Below are 15,792 nucleotides of genomic sequence, written 5' to 3'. Positions count from 1 at the left end.
CGCAACGAACTCTTCAGAGATACTCAATGACGGTCGTCTGATGAGATAAAAATGTCTCACAGAATTTTTCATCAACTGAAAGATTTATCACTATTCCTATTCCGCTATCTTACACACCCATCTCTTTTGAGATAATAAAATTTTCTGAAAACACTTGAAATGTTCTATCGAATTTTCTTTTGGATGGGGCTTTTTTAGATAGGTAATATTCGAATCAGCAATTTTACAATATAACAACATTAATCTACTTTCTCTTTCATTACTCAAATAAACAGCAAAACCACGATATTCTTGTTGCAATTTGGTCATGAACATCAGGTTTATCGTTGTTGCAAAAAAAAACTTCATTTGCAATTCACATTGAAGTTTTTCTCTCTGTGTTTTCTGCCATTATCTCTCTCTCAACTAGAGTTTTACTTTCTGAAGTTTAACTCCTCAACTTGTATTTTCCTTATTTGTTGTCCATCGGCATTTTTTTTCGCGTATTTCAATATATCAGCACAAATATCAACAATACTCTTCGCTTCTATTTGTTCTCTAATTCTCTCACCGCATTATTATCGACTAAAAGTCAACATATTGATATTGTTTTTGCAAATTCTGCAAGTATATTCTACAAGAGTATTTTGTTACGACTGAGAGAGGAAAGAATCCCAGAGATCCTCTAATAATATTTTCAAATCATTCTCATACAAAGTCAAGGTTCAGTGTTGATTGATCTGGAGCTCAGAGTGGATAGATAAATATTGCAGAACCTAACACAATATGTGAGAATATATAGCTGTTCTATTTTTAGGCAATATAGACTCGCAAACAAAGTTAAAAAAAATACACCCACTAAATACGACGAGATACATTGTTGCAAAAATGTCACAAGTCTTTAATAACTCAATGTCTGCAACGCGTTTCGAAAGACATAACTGAATCTTCTTTTCTCTTAACTTTTTTTTAAAAAAATCTTTTTCCACTTCTTTTCTCTTTCTTATCGATCTTTCTCCTTCAACACAGCAAACGAAATTTTATTCGCTTTTTTTCTTCAATATCAATTCCCTCAATATACTCAATGGAACATAATATGAAAGAGATTTTATTCCTCTCGCTTTCATTGTGAAACAGACAGTATTTCATATTGACAGCTTTCTTCGGTGCGCGTTTTTAATAAAAGACTCACACATATGAAAGTTAAAAGAAAATGCAAGTGTCCAGAGGTGAATACAATAAATGAAAAGCCGACGAAAAGACGATAAATATCCACATCATCTCTCAAGTGTACATCATGACATTTCGGTAGAAATTATTTTGACAAATTAATTTCACTTTTACACAATTTAGCTACGGTTACACCCAACCCAAACCACGATGTGCTTGGATGTTTAACCCTTTAAGGACGAGAAGTTAAAAAATTGGGGGTCAGAAAAAATTATTTTTTCTGACTATTTAGAGCAAAACACAACTTTGGAAGGCTATGCAAAAAATTTCATTTTTGGGTCACTGGTGACCCAATCGTCCTTAAAGGGTTAACTACTATCAGAAAAATTATGTTTATGATAAATTGTGTAGCATTAAAAGTTGCGAAAAAAATCTATCCGGTCCGAAATGCCGATTTCTAAAAAATAGGTTACAATCTCACTCTGTAAAGAGAAAAATTCATATATCAGAAGTTGTAATGGACCTTGAGCCTACTAAATGTCTACATCTCAATGCTAAGGGCAGGTACATATAAATGAAAAAAAAAATCACTAGATTTGCTTCAAAGCAGTTTTTTTACTGCAGAATAATTTCAGTATAGTTTAGTAACAATTTTTATTTATTTTTTTATATTTAAGCTTGAAAACATTTTTTTCCATTTCTTTCGGAAACCTAATGTTATTCAGGCAATTTTTCGAAAGGGATAAAAAAAGGGTTCCGAAAAGGTAAGACTTGAAGTGTCCAAATCAACTCTCTTTAATGAATTAATGAAAAGTTTCCGAGCTCCTTGGAACATCCTACGGTTCCTTCTCGTAAACACGAAGAGACTTGGTAAGTTAGGTTCTTGAAACGGAGAACAATAGATATCCTATTGAGGCGGATTAGCTGTCCAAAATTACAAATAAGGTGTCCAAAATTACAGTCAAATTAATTTTTACATATTTATTCATTTTTAAATTTGTTTGGAAATTAATTTTTTTTTTTGGTTTAAATTTATGATCCAATAAGTAGTCAAGATTTTATTTATCAATTAAATATATCAATTAATGTTCACAATTCAGTGGATAAAGCACATTAAGTTTATTTTTGCCATCATCACACATCTATTAAATATTTAAAATAATAAACAAGATTTCTTTTTAAATAAGACATAAATAATTATTTCAAAATTATATCTCCATCAGATATGTCAGTTTAAAAATATTATCTTGACGTGACACCTTTTAGAGCAAAATGCAATCAAATGCCATGCATCAATATCTGCAATCCACTTAAGAGAAATTTAATGTTACATATTTCCTATATGCAAGTATTATGTACTCAGATTGATGTGGAGCATATTTTGCACGTTTACCTACTAAGTGCAATAATCTAACTCAAGGGAGATAAACGACAGCAAATTAGTTGTTATGTAAATGATATAGATAGATAGGTTGTCGCTTTGTGACAAAATAATATTTATTTGATATATCAGTCTTTTAAGTATCACAGATACAGTACATTACACTGACTTGTCATGAAAGAGAACCTTGTCAAAAATGCGATTATCCAATAGCAATTCTTATTCATACTCCTCAACAATCCTTGCTCTTTCTTCTTAAACTCATTTCTCTTTTATGATTACGCAACACTATGTAAGCAATGACATAAATCTTGAATATAAGATTTATCTTCTGTAAAATATAGAATACGTTATACTTGAATATCTAGAAATTATCTAACATCAGAACATTATTGCTTAAATTTTAATCTGTCCTACATATTTTGCAATACTTTACGTATTATCTCATTTGTGTGGCATTATTTGCCCAAGGGCAGTACGACATTGCGAATATATTGTTCACGTGGTATACGTGTCTTTCCATAAACTGGAAAAGCAATTTTTTGGGTTTGTATGTTGTCTTTCAATTTGAACATTTTCTTTTCCACGAAAAATGTTACATTTCATTATATAGCTAAAAAGTTGTGTATTCTCAATTCTCATACATGTATATTTTCGCAAAATTCAAAATTAATGCATTAAGAAATTATTTTTCAATTCACATCGAAACACGCAAATTTATTTGAGAAGTAACTATAGTCATTTGATGTGAATTTCGATAAGAAAATAATTTTGGAAAAACTTGTCTCAATTTTTTTGGCAAATGGCTCTAAAAGGTTTTCATCCTAAAAATACATCAAACGTTATTTTATTATTGGAATAACCACAAGAAACTCTTTCCATAATAAGTACTTTGCAACATAGTCATGAAAACGTCATTATACTCTTCAAAAATAATTATAAGTTTACTTATTGATTTAATGACTTTTGATGTTATCCTAACACAATTAGGTGAGGAGGCTCGCTCTGGCCATGATAATCATTTTTGAAAAAATGTGACCTGAATATTTCCTGAAATAATATGGAAACCAAATTGTAGCAATATTTACCAGACGTTTCGAATGTATTTTTCAATTCGTGAAATGAAAATTTCCCGCCAGACATATCGTTTAAGCTTATCACATTGCAAATATAATTACTACAATACCAAGAAAGCAATATGTTAGGAAATTATTAGGTTTCTAGAAGCCAGAAATGAAAGTTTGAAAATAGTTTATTGGCTATTTATAGCAATTACACTAAATGAAATTCATTCAAATTATTTTCTGATTGAATAGTTTGTGTTAAAGTTTCTACTGCATAACAGGAACAAATTGGCAAAACTTTTATAAACTTTATAATTATGGTTTTAGATTTAAATTAAGAGGGTAATAATTTCAATGCCATTATATAAAACGATGTTTGTTTAATCTAAATATATCTAAGCACTTTAATGAGATAGTGATAAGCTTATTTTAAGTTAGCTATCATTCCTTTGTAAGAATTTCGGTTTTTAGGTTATTAAGAGGTTACATGAGTTACGAAGACTGAAAGTGAGCATAATTTCCTTAAGTTTTTTCTACATAAAAAAAAAATAAAGCTCTAAGGCATATAAACATACAACCAAACTATATTTTCTAAAATTTTCATTACTAAATTTTAAAAATTCAACCACTAGGAGCTGATATTTGGACATTAAAAAAATACTACACGGTAGGCACGATTATTAAAAACAAAATTCTTGCATATGCTAATAAGTAAAGCTCGTACTTGGACTAATATGTACTATTTTTTTGGGTTTAGAATTTTTGAGCCAGGGTGACCCCTTAACTCAAATAAAATAGTTGTGGATTTTAAGGGGGTTTCCTTAATTACGAGGCCAAAAATTGGCTGTTTTTCGATTTTTTGAAAAGTTCTTTTGGATGGTTTTCAAGAACCGTAATGAGTATCGCCCGAACTCTAAATTTATTTTGTTCGGAATTCCAAATTATGGGCTCTATTCTGCGAATAAAGATAAAGATAAAGTTTCAAAATAAAGATTTTAAAAATTTCAAGATTTGGTATTCTGCGATCTTGGATAAAAATCCCAAGAAATGCAAATAAAGATTTCAATATCCAAAGTGTCATCGTCGCTCTGTCATTTGCGACTTTGGTCAACGTGCCGATTGTGCTGTAAGTAACAGATGCTCTTATTCTAGTGAATTTATAGACTGTGAGCTGTGATATAATCTTCTTTTGAAAGTGAGATGCACGAAGAAAACAATCCGAATGGTATGTATTGCATAATTGATGACTTCAAGAGAATTTGCGAACAAGTAGAAAATAACCTCACTTTGCACATACTTATTCGTCAGTTGTTCGAGATACAAATCCTGGAACAAAAAGAGCTCGAAAGGGATTAAACACCAAAAAGTCTCAGAGGGAATGTTTTGGGAATTTCGCTATAAAGAACCCTAGTGTTTGGGATTCCCTTGCCTCAGGGTACGATGCATCATGGGACGAACTAAATAAGATGCTGAATGATTTGGGACCTCCTCAGAAAGTCAAAGACGATTGGATCAAGGTAATGAAATCCTGACGTCCACGCAAATGTATAATTAATTTTAATGCAAGTGTATGTATGCGGTTTGCATAGAATTTCAGAGATTGGATATATCAGTTGAAGCACAAGGAGAGATCAGGCTGCAAAAGAATTTTGAGTAACTTGGAGCAGAAATCATTGGCTGCTTTCGGGAATATATCTTACGAAGGTGATAGCACTATTAAGGCACGGGGGATACCGTCAATTTCAAGTCACTCCCAGTTGACACCATCAGCTTCTGGATCATTTTCGCCAGCATGTAATGGGTTTCCGGAAGATCTTATCGAGGAACTTCCAGACCCTCAAACTATTGCAGATGAAATTCCCAGGAACAGTGATGATCAAGGAGGTGTTGGAAGACGCAGACCGCAAAAGAAACAAACTTTGGATGTGCTCATGATCATCGAACTGAACACCTCTCAATTTCATGTAATTATAAAGTGTGAAACAAGAGTTAATAATTTTTCCAGCTGTTGTAGGATAATAGTGTAGAGTTCTGTGTTTTAGAAGACATCTAAATTTCGACTTCAAAATGCCGAATGCGCGTTCAATTACTTTCCTTCCTAGATTATGAAGTCTATTAAATTTGTGTTGAGCTCGTGTAGTAGGATCAGCATATGGCGTGAAAATAAATGGCTCGAGAGGGTATCCTCTGTCAGCTAAAAGGATAAATTCTTGACTATTTAATAGATGATTTCGAACAGGCGATTTACTCCAAAGTCCACTATCGTGAGTTGAGCCAGTAATGAAGCATTAACCCACGTAAATAACAGATTTGAATCGCATATAGCCTCGACATTTATGCTGGTATAATGTTTCCTGTTTCTATACAGTCTGGCGGGACGAACAGGATCATTTTGTGGCGGAGCAACAATAGCGATGTGTGTACAGTCGATGGAGCCTATAATATTATTCAAATCAAATTGTTTCTGGAATCCCGCAGAGATAGATCTTTTTTCGTCCTGGGATGTTGGAAATTTAATAAATTGATCTGCCAAGTGGTCATCAATGAGTCCAGAAATATATGAGATGCACCGAGAAACTGTAGCCTGACTCATGTTGCACATATTATTCCTACCGACTGAGACTTGGTAGGACCCTTTGCCATAAAAATGTAAAGTGGACAAAACCTTAAGATGAAATGGAATTACTTCTGATTCGAAATTATTCGATGAATCCCAAGATTTTAGCTGGTCAATTAAATCCAATGCCAAATTTGGAGTCAGAACAAATATTTGACGAAATGTATTCTCAGGCAATTCAAAGGGGTTCGATGCATCCCGTAATGCGCGAAGTTGAATTCTGTTCAATTGACTGAAATATGAAAAATATAAAAAAAATATTTGTTTGTCTCCGTTTAAAATTAATTTGTAAGTACTCGATCTTACTTTTCATCCAGGCGTCGTCGCAATTCACACAATTCTCTAATAATAAACAAAATAAGGACGTCTTCCATTGAAGGTTTTACTTTACACACTCTATCAACACGCAAATAAAGATTTCAAAGCACCTCGAGACCACCTTTGAAATCTTGAGAAAAAATAAAGACTTTTGAGGTTAGAATCGCCTTGAAATCTTTGCTTGCAGAATACCAAATCTTGAAATATTTTTATCCAAGCGAAAAATAAAGATATTTGACAGCTTTATTTTGAAATCTTGTTTGTAGAATACCAAATCTTTATTTTTCCCTTTATTTCTTTATTTTTATCTTTATCTTTATCCGCAGAATAGAGCCCTATATCTTATATTATATCTTTTTTATAACATTTTTTTTTAAATATTTATTAATTTTGTAGAATAGGATTCAACGGTTCTATTTGAATTTGAGTACAGTGTCCTATAGGTAGTATTTTATTTTAGTTACCCTCGTATGCTCACTGCGGGATAGAAGTCGTTACTTTTGGTGTGACGTGCCGTTTTTAGGAAGGCTATATGCACATGTCTATTCCTTTCAGTTTTTCTTTAATTGATACTGAGTGCCTTTGGGTTACGCTTGGGTTAGTCCTTCAATAGGTAAATACAATTCTCCTGCGAGTTCTAAAATAAATGAGTTGGTGGCTCGATCGCGATATTAATAGCTAACTCAGATCGACTATCTTCAATTTATGATTGTATAAGTTTAATTTGCATAGTTTATCATTACAATGGATTGATATAAGTTTCAGATCTGCAATAAAACCGTAACCAATTCAGCCTTGTCTGGGAATCTATGGCCCAAATAAAGTAAGGCTGATCCTCGAAAATATTAAGCCTGTAAAATTTGATAGAAATGATCTATCTCAAACTGTCATACAGTCAGGATTTACGATCATCGATTAGAGGTACTTTGGATGAATTTGCTTAACTTAATCCTTCACTGTCAAATTCCGCCAGCTAAATACTTGTGAATTAGCCTAAGTCTATTTTGGCTCCATGACTTTTCCGAATCTAAGACTACCCCAATCGATTAATAAATATATTCACTACGTTCTAGAGTGGTTTTTAAACAATAAGACATAATTTATTCTCTTTGTGTGAAAGATATAAAATTATTTATAAATAAGATAATACAAATTTATCAATATTCGTATGCATATTCGATTTTATTAATCCGGTGGAGTGTTTACTCTCTTTATTACACTTTCACGTTGTCAAAAGCTAATTTTCTACATCAAACTTGTACGTATGACATTTTATGATGTTTTCCCGCAGACAACACCTGAAACGTGCAGTGCAGGATGAATAAAAAAAAAGTGCTACCAAATAATGCGTGTAATAACATTATGTCGTCTGTTGACTACACCTTTGGGCAGTATTCGCGTATAGAAAACAAATTTTGTAAGTCTCACTTTTCCTCACAAGATAGTCTTTATAGTTTATATAGTTGAATAAATAAAAAACAGTCACGTCTGACTACTGTAAATTTCTTTGTATTTTTTATGTATTTTTTTCCGCCAAAAAAAGTTCGTGTGAAAATACATATTTTACGCATATAATCAACTAAAAAAGTTCTGTAACATTATCACATTACACTCTTATTTTTTTTTACTTTCTAGTCTTTTTTATGTCGAAGCTCTTTCCGCATTCACGTGAGGGCGATGACAAACAATATTGTACTCAAAAGTGAAAAATAGTGAAGATAATACCCATTAAATATTCAGCTGATCTATTAGGTAACATCTAAACAATTTTTTTTGTACCTTTGGCCAACGGCTTTTTTGATGGCGAGCTCTTTATTCGTGATGTGACGATTATAAATGTTGATTCATATCTCAATGACTCTATCGATATACGTGATTTTTTTCCTTTTAATTTATCTCACATTGGGATAGATCATGAGGCAATCAAACATTAACCTCTCACATCTGAATTTCACACTTAAAATACTTTTTTTATTGAATCATTTCGTAAAGTGTAATATTTTTGTTCTCATTCCCCAATACTTATTTACTTTTTTTTTAGCTGAATTCACACAATTTCATCCAACATATTTTTAACACGATGAAATAATTCTAGTGAAAAATTTTAATTATTCTCTCACCATTTTTCAATCGATCCATTTGGAAACTTCAACTTAAATTGCATTTAAGTGGAAAATGCTAAATTAAATATTCTCTTTCTCTATGCTTCACTTTGAGTACATACCGCTGTGCTATCAAAATTGTTGGCACTCGTTGATAAATTTTACTTTGTCTTTCTACTACAATGAATCATGTGAAAAACTTTTCCACCAGATGATTTTTTTTGCATTTGGCAAAAAAAGTTATTTTTTTGGTGTGATAAACACGCTTCCAAATTGCTTCTACATAATAATCTGAAAGTGTCAATTAATCAGCGGGATAAATGTTTTTTTTTTTTCAGGCAAAAGTGGTGCGTTTGATAAAGCAAATTTTAAATTTCCAATTGTGCTGATAACAGCTGTTATATCTCACTTGTCCCACACCAAACTCAATGTCAGCTAACTACATTTTTTTTTGGGGCGAAACGCAATTTTTCATGCATTTCTGCAATTCAGTTAATTTTACGGTCAATTGTAATCAAACTCAAAAATTTATACACAATGAATTTGAGGAAGCAAAAAAATTAAACAAGTTCCAAATGAGTTGTCTTAGAATGCAGAAGATATAGCAACAAAAATAGAAAGTGTTATGATGATTAACAGAATTAAAGTACGAAGTACTAAAAAAGGGGGTCAAGTGTTAACGAACAATATTAAAGATGAATGCAAAAGAGATACTTTTAAAAAGAAACGAAACAACCAGAAGGAAACAAAAATTACTGTAATATAAATAATATGAATATTTTTTATATCATAAAATATCATAGGATGTACCACAAAATTCTGAGAAATTTGAGTTGTTAAGGTCTAAACGTATATTTGGATTTTGAGCTTTCGTATTTTAAATTAATGCCTCAAAATCTTCAATATTAACCGAAATCATTTGTAGATTTATGGATTACCCTGTACGAATAATACACTCACCAAGTGAATGTTCAAAAAGCACTCAAAATTTTATTCCATAGCGAATTATCTTACTGTATGCGTGTGTAGAAGGACAAAAAATCATTATGCAACTCTTGGTGTAGAATTAAAAAGGTGTATTGGACAAACAAGTCCAGCAATACTTTGCAAAAGGAACGTTGTAAAATTGATTGTGTAAGATGAAGATGTGAAATTTAGCATCTAAAAAAAAATTTATTCTTATCGCGTGAACAATTTTTTTTAGAAAATTAATGCATTCAACAAAGAGAATTGAAAAATAAAAACATATTTACATAATTCCATCATACGATTATACTCAACGAGATAGTCGAACAAAAGGTAGATAAAAATATGAAGAAAAGATGCTCCATTAGATTGTTATAAGTCAGATAGCGGTGCTCTAAACAGGAAGATATGCACATCAAATAAAGAAAACATGATTTCAATGTCAGACAAAAATAGGAGGTGTATTTACCAACAATATTAAATGGTTTTCTTTTATATTCAATTACCCAAAGCCAAGCTCACAATTAATTACATCTTTTTGTACCTATTGAAAGGCGAGATATGCAATAGATTTTTATTCGATAACAACCTAAATTGATTTATTATTTTTTTAATTTACAACTCAAATAAGTTTATATTTGAGATAGTTCAAATAGTAAATAAAGTAAGAGTTGTAAGCAAAGTGCAATGGGAATGGGAGAGTAATTTTGTGGATTAGAAATAAATAAATTCGTTTTTGCTACTCAAAGCTATACCGTCGTTGCGGGTGACTTTGCACTCGGGGGGTGACTTTGCACTCTGCTGTTCGTGAGACTTTGAACAATTCTAGCACTTATTGATAGTCTTCGCCGATCCGGTCTACCATGTCAAAGTATATAGGGATATGTTAAGTACCAAGTAAGGTACAATGATCCTCAAAAGGATTCTTGTGGTTTCAGTAATAGTCAATGAAATGCTAATATAGGTATTTTGTCAAAAAACGGCTCCGTGAAAAAGTTATCTGAAGGTGCAATTTTAAAATCGATTTCAGAGTAGTAAATTGCCCAAATCTATTCTAAATTTATCTGGCTAGAATAATCCACTTCGATTTTGTTGATTATTTTTATTAAAATATTTTTTTTTCCCTATTATCTTTCTAAGAACGCATGATTTATGTTATAAAGTTGCATGTAATGGTCTTTCTAAAGCTTTATTATAGAAGTATTTGGCTAAAAATTATCCAATTTTTTGATAATGTAAGATAAAGTGACCGAGATCTACAAGATTGTGTGGTCGCCATCTTTATTTGACGTTTCTGTCCGCCATTTTGAATAACTGTCAAAACCTAAAACTGGTCCGATTGAGCTGAAATTTTAGTATGTTCTAGCTGATGTCAAAACCTTTTCAGAACATATATAACATCCGACCTCGGTCAAGCGATTGCCTGGATACAGGAGCTCCAAGTTCAAAATTTTGACACTTTCATGAATACAGAACTACGGAGAGCTTCTTTTATCGAAATCATCACAAAAAAGACAGTACTATCGTTAGGCGATGAGATCTAAATAACAAACAAAGAGAAAAGTAATGTTTTTCTTTATAACAGCATATTATTTAAAGATCTGAAAAACTGTTTTTGCAAAAATGAAAAAATAAAAAAATTAATAAATGCACTTTTCATTTATTTTTTTTAATTATGTAAGAGTAAATAAATATATAAAATAAAAGCCTCAACCAATTTTAATGGTTACTGAGGCATTTCGTTTAGGTTTTAAAATTAAGGATTAGAAAATAAAGACCGCCAAAATATGATGATTTCAAAATTTTAAAATTTGAGCCTCTGTATCTAGGTAAATACTTGACGTAGACTGGGACATAGATACGTTCTGAAAAGGTCTTGACATCAGCTACAACATACTAAAATTTCAACTCAATCGGACCAGTTTTAGGTTTTTACAGTTATTCAAAATGGCGGACAGAAACGTCAAATCAAGATGGCGATCATGTCATCTTGCAGATCTCGTGCATCTTACCCTTAGATGTGAAGATCTTCATTGTCGTTTATTATCAGAAATTGTTGATTTTTTGGTATTTATTAAAAAGTGCAAAGTCACCCGCACCTTATCCCCAGTGCAAGCCTTTTTTCTTGATTTTTTTAAACATAGTAAAATTTTATAAAATTAATGCTAGTGGCACAAAATCCATTCATTAACAACTGAATACAAATAATTTTACTCAAAAACCCCCCTCCCTTCACTTTAACTATCCACTTTTAGATAGCAAAGTTGAAAAATAGCGAAAAAACGTGCAAAGTCACCCGCAACGACGGTACCTTAATCTTTGAATTTGGTTTACGCAGTCCTCAGACCTAACTCACATCCCTTAACTTTCCTAATTTTTTATCAAATAAGATTCTTTTGAAAATTTTGATTTAGTACTTAATATTAAGGGCAAATGAATCATTAATTTTGAAAAATCATTAAGCAATTTTATTGATTTATTTAAAATTTCTAGAATTTTGGAAATTGGGCTAGACTGAGATTTGGCTGAGTCTGAAACCTGTTGAGCATCAGAACACACTTTAAAACTAAGTTGTTCTAATTAGTAATATAACGGGAGCAAGGAAGAAACCTCCACCTGTATTTAAGGCTTTCATTGGAATTAAATCGGTACTCGTGGATAGTCGCCGAGGACTGACTGATCTTTTCACCACAAGGTCACTCGACACGATTAATAATAATACTAAGCAAAAGGTTTTCAAAGATAACAGCTGCAATTATTGATTACCTTTTAACTAATTTTAAGTTTCTAAAAACGACTTTTAACAGACTTATTTAAAACTACCCGGGCAACACAAGACATTAAAAGCGTAATGATATGAGACGAGAGCATTATCCATGATCTTAAATAAGAGTTTTTGGAAAATGCATAAAATAAGTCATAATAATAAGTACTTATGAAGTCCTTAATTAACCCTTTAAGGACGAGAAGGTCAAAAATCAGGGGTAAAAAAAATCACTTTTTCTGACTTTTTAGAGCAAATCACACCTTTAGACGGCCGTAGGAAAAATTTGTTTTTTGGGTCACCGGTGACCCAATCGTCCTTAAAAGGTTAAGTTGTTTTTAGGGCGAAAGTAGTGGCATCTACTTCACATCAGTGAAGTCTACGAAATCTACATTTTTGCTTAATAAGTTGAATGCAATGCCATTCCTTTAATGCTAATGCCAATGCTAACAGTATGTAATCCAGGAATATAATTTTGCCCGCAAGTTTTCAAATTTTTGCAATCCGAAATTAGACATTCTATCAATAATCAGCCTTTTAGCTTACGATCCGAAAAAGTAAATTATCCACGAAATTTCTTTGTTCGGATAACTTCTCTCTGTAGTAGTCCTACTAACACATAATTCAGGAGTGCAACTTACACCAAAGGACTTGTATAAAGACTTTAATTAAGTACTTAGTTGTAAAGCTGAACTACAGTAGACTCTCGCTAATTCGGCTCTTTAAACATCGGGCTACTTTTTAATTCGGGCAGCAGTTAAATTTGAAAAAAAAGTTTATTGACATTTTTCAAGTTTGATTATGAATATCCAATGAAGCAAATATTCTCAAATTTGCTATGCTTTATCTCAGTTGTGATGTTATTTTGCATTATTAAGGGGCTTTCATGAAATTTACAGTTAATATGAGCATGTAAACTTTATATGAGTATGCAGGTAAACAAAAAATCGTTGTATTCAAAACAATTTGATGCCTGAATTTATCTCTAATTCGGGTGACATTTCGGTCCCAAATGTCTGAATTTGAGAGAGCCTACTGTATGTCATTTTCATTTCGTTATTTGTCACAAATCGTTGACATCAAACTCATATATTACAAAGCATTACTGCTTTGGTTCATGCCTTATGGCCTCTACACACTAGAGAAAATGATGTCCATATTGAAGCAAATTGCCCGCGCTTGCGTTTCTCTAGTGTATAGAGGCCATTACTGAAGTTGGAAATGAAGTTAGGAATATCCTAAAACAGATCGACACGTCCAAATTCCTCAGTATGTCTCTATAAATTTTTGTCAGTGATAACATTCACGAAATAAACACACATTGATATCCCTAATCACACTATGACTGTCGTATTCTCAGTGTTTAGTCTGGCCATCTTCTGTTCCATTTTATTGTCACCATTTCCCTCTCGTTAGATCATTCATTCGAATTATATCAGCAAGCTTTTTTGCCATTTTTCTTTTTTCTTCACTATAAAAGCATTCTGTGATTAGAACCATACAACCACATGCACACATGTATTTAATTCTCACTCGTGTAGAAAACTTCCTGACCCACAAAAATACTGTTGCGTCTCAATGTTTCTCATCGCACCATTAAAGTGGATCGAAGTGGAGGAACTTTCGTTGAATCCACCTTGAAAATTAACTCTTTAATATTTTTTTTCTCTTCACCCACAAGGTCCAGCATACAATTACATACACATGCTACAAAATATTCCTCCTCTCGCATCATGTGAATTTGTCCCTCAACCCAGGAGAGAGAGAAAATCAATTCCATCGTCATATTCTAACCAGAGAAATTTAATGCACTTTCCCAACAATTTTTCCACACTTCAGGGACACCAAAAAAGGGAGGCAATTTATAGTCTCCAACACTATATGGAGGTTTTTTTCCAAAAAGTCTTTCTGCATAGCACATATAGCAAAAAATATTTTAGGAAATTTCTCAAGGGGAGAACCTCCATGGATTAGGATAATCGAATAAGACGCTTCGAAAGATCAGAGATAAAAGAAGCTTACAGGATTTTCCTCTAGGAAAAAAAAACAATCTTTCGCTCAAGTTGAGATAGAACTTTTAGCAATAAATTTTCTTCATTGGACGACAAAAAATCTCACTGTACAATCAACATTATACAATTGGGGTCTTTACTTAAATTATTCAATCAGAAAACATCCAAAATTCATCCTATGTCACAAGTTGGTTCAAATTAATCTAACAACATTTCAAAAGTCTTTGTCTCAAGCCATCCAAGAAAAAAAAATCTCACTGACGCACATTGTAAACAAATAGCGATGATGTTGATTTACCAGCAAAACATATACACTATTTCCCACTATCAAGTATATTTCGTAATATTTTTGAGAAAACCCAGAGGAACATAATAGAAAATTATTTTGATTATTAAACCCAAAATACTTTCATGGTAAATTTAACAAAGTTTTATATAATGCTTAAATATTCCCAAAGATTATCTCTCTTATATCGACACTTTTCTTGAGGTGATATCAAAAATACATTTGCGGAGGTGTGTTGTTGTCATCATTATAAAGAAAAATTCGTAAGAACTGATCTCTGTGAAAATAAAATGAACGTTTAACGCGCACTTTCATCACTAGCATCACAAATACTGTTTAATTTGAGATTTCACAAAGAAAAATTGAACAAATAAGACATTTTTAGGAAAAAACATCTTTTACAAATCGTCTAATTATTTTTCCAAAGTGTAGCAAAGAATTTCTTGGAATATTGGCGCAGAAACATATGAAGTGAAAAGTATACAATTAAGAGAAAAGCATGGTTTGTAAACATCAGGAGTTTTAGCTATTTTTAATGCGCTTTACTTAATCTACTAATTGTGATAATTTCTCAGTATGACAAATTCTAATATGATAATTAAATATACATAATTTAATATTTTTGGAAGAAAAGGTAATAGAAGAAATAATTTTTTAAGGTATAGGGGAGTTTTATATTCGTAAAGTGAAATAGTAATAAATTCTTCATTATAAACCAAATTTAAAGTGGTTTAATTTTTGCATTTGTCAAAAAGTGGCCTCATTAAAAAAAATTGACGCTTCTGCCCACACGATAGGGGAATTTTTCTTAAAAAAAAACATTTTTTTTAATCCTCCTAGTGTTGTATAGAGGCCTTAAAACGAGATGATCGGAAGTGCGTACGGTATTACGCGCTTTTCATTAAAATAGCCCGGTCTTGATCCTACACAACTATACTTAAAGAATCGAAATGATAAAAGCATTTGAGGGCCTATAAGGAAATTTCAAACTACTAAAGTTTAATATCGGTCTCTGAAAGTCTCGCTTTTTGAAACAAAAAGAGCAATTGCAATGATTTCTATTGTACACTGTATTGTATTTATTTTGTTATTACATTTTACATTACATTTTATCACATTTTCCAAATTCTATT

The 15,792-nt window shown here is 31.8% G+C and overlaps 2 protein-coding genes across 2 annotated transcripts in view; one reads left to right on the top strand and one right to left on the bottom strand.

Annotated features, from left to right (window-relative positions):
* Nucleotides 1-15,792, bottom strand: part of LOC129798844 (E3 ubiquitin-protein ligase RNF19B-like) — an 80,255-nt gene that overhangs the window by 60,422 nt on the left and 4,041 nt on the right. The gene's annotated exons all lie outside the window — the stretch shown is intronic.
* Nucleotides 4,804-5,885, top strand: LOC129799148 (uncharacterized). Its single transcript, XM_055842828.1, has 3 exons — nucleotides 4,804-4,819; nucleotides 4,903-5,111; nucleotides 5,184-5,885. Exons 2-3 carry the CDS (start codon nucleotides 5,061-5,063, stop codon nucleotides 5,619-5,621), a joined length of 489 nt encoding a protein of 162 aa, XP_055698803.1. The 5' UTR covers nucleotides 4,804-4,819; nucleotides 4,903-5,060; the 3' UTR covers nucleotides 5,622-5,885.

The sequence above is a fragment of the Phlebotomus papatasi genome, chromosome 1 (genome assembly GCF_024763615.1).
Source record: "Phlebotomus papatasi isolate M1 chromosome 1, Ppap_2.1, whole genome shotgun sequence".
In the NCBI taxonomy this organism is placed as follows: Eukaryota; Metazoa; Arthropoda; class Insecta; order Diptera; family Psychodidae; genus Phlebotomus; species Phlebotomus papatasi.
The sequence above is the reverse complement of the archived record's forward strand: the minus strand, read 5'-3'. Positions and strand labels throughout refer to the sequence as shown.